At 51.8% G+C, this 4009-nt stretch overlaps 1 protein-coding gene across 1 annotated transcript; it reads left to right on the top strand.

Moving 5' to 3' along the window:
- Nucleotides 1-626: 626 nt before the first annotated feature.
- LOC120859839 (C-C motif chemokine 3-like) lies at nt 627-2300 on the top strand. Its single transcript, XM_040235780.1, has 3 exons — nt 627-702; nt 1155-1401; nt 1803-2300. Exons 1-3 carry the CDS (start codon nt 627-629, stop codon nt 1891-1893), a joined length of 414 nt encoding a protein of 137 aa, XP_040091714.1. The 3' UTR covers nt 1894-2300.
- Nucleotides 2301-4009: the final 1709 nt, after the last annotated feature.

The raw sequence follows: 4009 nt of genomic DNA, 5'->3' as shown, positions 1-4009 counted from the left end.
AAATGGATGCCTCACAAGCAAAAGCTTAAGGTAGAATGTTTGAGGAATGAGCCAAAGTCTGAAAGGCCAGCCTCACTCCGGCCCCTTCTGCAGCTGAGTATTCCCAGATCTGCTGTCCCCACCCCGGGTGTGGTTTTAGCTTGGGGAGGCCTTCTCAAGACCCCATGGTCTTATCGTCTAGGTCAGAGCCGTGTTGTCGGGACAGCTGGGGCTGGGTCCCAGAAGGTTCAGTGCTGTGGGGAGATGCTTGGTGTACAGACCTGCTCTTGTGAGAAAGCAGAGCATAAGCTCGTCACAGGGTCACACCCGCCTCTCACCTCCTCTCACTGGGGAAACCATTTCCCCATCAAGTAAGCAACACGACCGTTCCTGCAAATACGCTGAGCCTTTGTGGTGACCCTAAGCTTTGCTGGCTTCTGCCACTCACAGCATCATACCAACGCTGTGAGAAAAATTACCGCCCCCCCCCCTCGCCCCCCGCCAGTCTCCACAAGTTCCCATCCTCTAGTGTCCCAAGGCTGCCTATAAAGACAGGACACAGCTCAGACCCCAGCAGGAGGCTGCAGCTTCAAGTCTCCGAGTCCAGCTCCACTGGCCCCACCTGACTCTCGCCCCCTCCCGGCATCATGGAGGCCCCCGGGGCCGCCCTGGCTGTCCTGCTGCTCACCGCGGCCCTCTCTGCCCACACGTGCTCTGCCACCCGTGAGTCCGTCTTCCCTTCCTGTAGGCCTGTCCCCAACGCTTGGCCAGGGCTGGGGCCACAGTGCCGAAGTCTTTCACCTGAGCCCTGAAGTAGCGAGCTTCAGAGAGACTGCAGACACTATTTCCTGAGCAGAACTTTCCTTCCCAGGGGGGATTTTATCAGTTCTCTTCTCTGGCTCTGAGAGACAGTGGTGGGGAGGCCCATTTTATGGATTCCTGGGAAGATGAGGCCCAGGTGGGATTCTGAAATAGGTGGAATCTGTGTCCAGTGGGCTCCCACTGACGTGGCCTTTGTTCTCCTCAAGAAGCCAGTGGGGGCTCCCCAGGGAGAGAGAGAGAAAAAAAAACATTTGTTCAGAAAACTAAATTCTTCACAGAGAGACGTGGAAACACCAAATCAAGACAGACAAAGCATGTGAAACGCCACAAGAGAGACACAGAAATAAAAACGTAACGGGAAAGAAGAAATGCCCCTACCTCCACCCCCCGGCACTGCCTCCTGCAGGTCTGCCTGACCCTCGAGGGGCTGCTGGCTGCCTTTCCCCTGAACAAGGACTTACCACAGTCTGTCCTGTCTCTCACAGTTGGTGCCAACACCCCAGCCGACTGCTGCTTCTCCTTCGTCTCCCGGCAGATCCCGCGCAAATTAGTGGACGACTATTATGAGACCAGCAGCCAGTGCTCCAAGCCCGGAGTCATGTAAGGGCCAGCCTTCCTGCCCGCCCTGGAGAAGGAGCTGGGGGTCTGAAGCACCTCCTTGGAGCTCAGGACACCAGGGGGGCCCCTGCCGTGTTTTCTCACCTGGTTTGGGCCTGCAGAGGGTCCCGGGGGTCTGCCCCTGGGCAGAGGGAGGAGAGGGAAAGGGTGACAGCAGGAAGCTGTCCTCTCTCTCATTTGGCAAACAACAATGCTGGCTTTCCGAGGGGACCCCCATAGGAGACCCAGGAAGGTCTGTGAACCCCAGGGTGAAGGGGACATGATCTGAGAATGTGGACAGGCCCTGAGATGTCCAGGGCAGAAGGAGGGAGGGGTCCCTGGGGGCCCAGGATCCCCCCCGCCCAATTGCACTCACCAGTGTGTAACCCTTCTGTTCTCCACAGCTTCTGGACCAAAAGAGGCCGGCAGGTCTGTGCTGACCCCAGTGAGGACTGGGTCCAGGAATACATCACCGACCTGGAGCTGAATCCCTGAGTGGCCTGGGAGCTGCAGGGAAGAAGTTCCCTCTAAGGACAGTCGGGGAAGCAGGGCAATGATCCTGGGACTCCAAAAGGCACCTCTTCTGTGGGTCACACCCCCTCCCCAGCCACTCACCGGGGCCCTTCTTCACTTTAATGTCTCCTATTTAACTTTTGTCATTTATTTCCACCGTGGAAGTGTGTGATGTCGTGAATATCTGCTCTGACCCCCTCTTCCCCACTCATCCCTCCCCCTTCCTCTGTAACTGTCCTCACTCTCAGTACCTGGATCAATCAGTGTGATTGGCGCTCTCCTGCCAGCAGTCGTATCATACATGCCAAACAACAAATACTGGTTGAGTAGGTTTGCCCAGGACTGTGATTCAAAATATTAAAGGCTCTTCTATAAAAGGTAAACCAGCCTTTTCCTGTGGTGACTTTCTTGATTTTGCTTTTCTAGCAGCCGGAATCATGGGTAGAGACTAATACGGGGTGATGGGGGAAGAATAGGGAAATAGGAAAAGGGGCCGACCACGAGCAAGGACAAACATCCTAGAAAAAGAACACCAGACATTCCTCTGGAGACACTGTCCAGGAAAGTTAAAACTGGCACATTAGTTTTTAAAATTTATTTTTATTTTTAAAAAATATTTATTTGTTTGTTTATTTTTGGTTGTGCGGGGTCTTAGTTGCATTGTGTGGGCTCAGTAGTTACAACACAAGAACTTGTTTGATACCATGTGGGATCTTAGTTCCCCAACCAGGGATTGAACCTGTGTTCCCTGTATTGGAAGGTGGATTCTGCACCACTGAACTGCCAGGGAAGTCCTGACATGTTATTTGATAACCAATCATAATTTACCTACTTAAATGAAAACCAAGGTGGTGTGTATTTGTGCACACAATTGCATTTTTGTATATGATTTCCTCAAAATAGTGGCTCACACTTGTTGAGGTCTTATCGAGTGCTAGGTGTTACGATCAGTGCTTATAGTAGCGCTGGGCTGAGTGCTTGCCTTGGTGACAGGTAAGCCAACCCTGCCTGCAGTCTAACAAGAATACCCTATCCGCCAGTTGATGGAGAGCCTTGCTCACCTTCCCCATTGTTCTGCACTCTGCTTTTTGGGGGAATATTCTTCATGCCTATATCTGAGCTGAGACTTGGGGGCTAGAGTGGCCAGAGTTAAATTTTAAAATATGGGATGAAGAATTCTTTAGCAGAAGTATGTCCCATGCTATTGTTGGGACATACTTATACAAAAATTATTTGTTGGGTATCTGAAGTTCAATTTTAACTAGGATTACTGTATTCTACCCGGTGACCCTACTTGGGGTGCACACCTCTCATTAAGGCTGCCTATTTCCTGTTGAAGTTGGGTACCTAAGGATTGGCTTGAAAGCAAGTACTTTTCATCATTGAGTTCACGTTAGAATCACTTGGTGGCGGTTGTTTAGTTGCTAAGTCGTGACTGACTCTGCAACCCCATGGACTGTAGCCTGCCAGGCTCCTCTGTCCATGGGATTCACCAGGCAAGAATACTGGAGTGGGGTGCCATGCCCTTCTTCAGGGGATCTTCCCAACCCAGCGATCGAACCCACGTCTCCTGCATGGCAGGCAGATTCTTTACTGCTAAGTCACCAGGGAAGCCTCAGAATCACATAGGAAAGCTTTTTGAAAACTTCATTCCCAGGAGCTCGCCTCCAAAGTCAAGGCTCTAATGACATCTGGGTGAAACCTGGGCATCAGTAATTTTAAAATGCTAATAATGCACAGCTAGTTTCAGAAGCGACGCTGGGGTGTAGTCCTAGCCTGGTTTTGGCTGGTCTTGGGGTTTCAGAGGTGATACAACTCCCTTCCAGTTGGTCAAGGCTTCTGATCTGGTTTTCTTGTCACGTTCTTTGGATGGTTAATGAGCAAAAAATCTGTCAGCTACTGTTACTTTTAGAACAGGGATTTAGGACTCCTCCTCTCTCATAGCACAGTGCTGGGAGCTCTGGGCCTCCTTTTTCCCCACCACAGCCTCTCCCCCATGTAACTGCCCTCTGCTGATGAAACGATGCCACAGGAAGGGAGGTTGCCCTGATCAGCTCCCTGCCTCCAAACGCATCCCACCAGCCCACCTCCTCACAGG

This window comes from Oryx dammah, unplaced genomic scaffold (assembly GCF_014754425.2).
Source record: "Oryx dammah isolate SB20612 unplaced genomic scaffold, SCBI_Odam_1.1 HiC_scaffold_3465, whole genome shotgun sequence".
Classification (NCBI taxonomy): Eukaryota; Metazoa; Chordata; class Mammalia; order Artiodactyla; family Bovidae; genus Oryx; species Oryx dammah.
The sequence above is the reverse complement of the archived record's forward strand: the minus strand, read 5'-3'. Positions and strand labels throughout refer to the sequence as shown.

Excerpts from the sequence above, each read along its gene's own strand:
- LOC120859839 (XM_040235780.1), top strand. The coding sequence starts at position 627 with ATGGAGGCCCCCGGGGCCGCCCTGGCTGTCCTGCTGCTCACCGCGGCC. Across the intron at positions 703-1,154 it reads CCACACGTGCTCTGCCACCC|AACGGGAAAGAAGAAATGCC; the intron begins GTGAGTCCGTCT and ends AAATAAAAACGT. Across the intron at positions 1,402-1,802 it reads TGCTCCAAGCCCGGAGTCAT|CTTCTGGACCAAAAGAGGCC; the intron begins GTAAGGGCCAGC and ends TGTTCTCCACAG.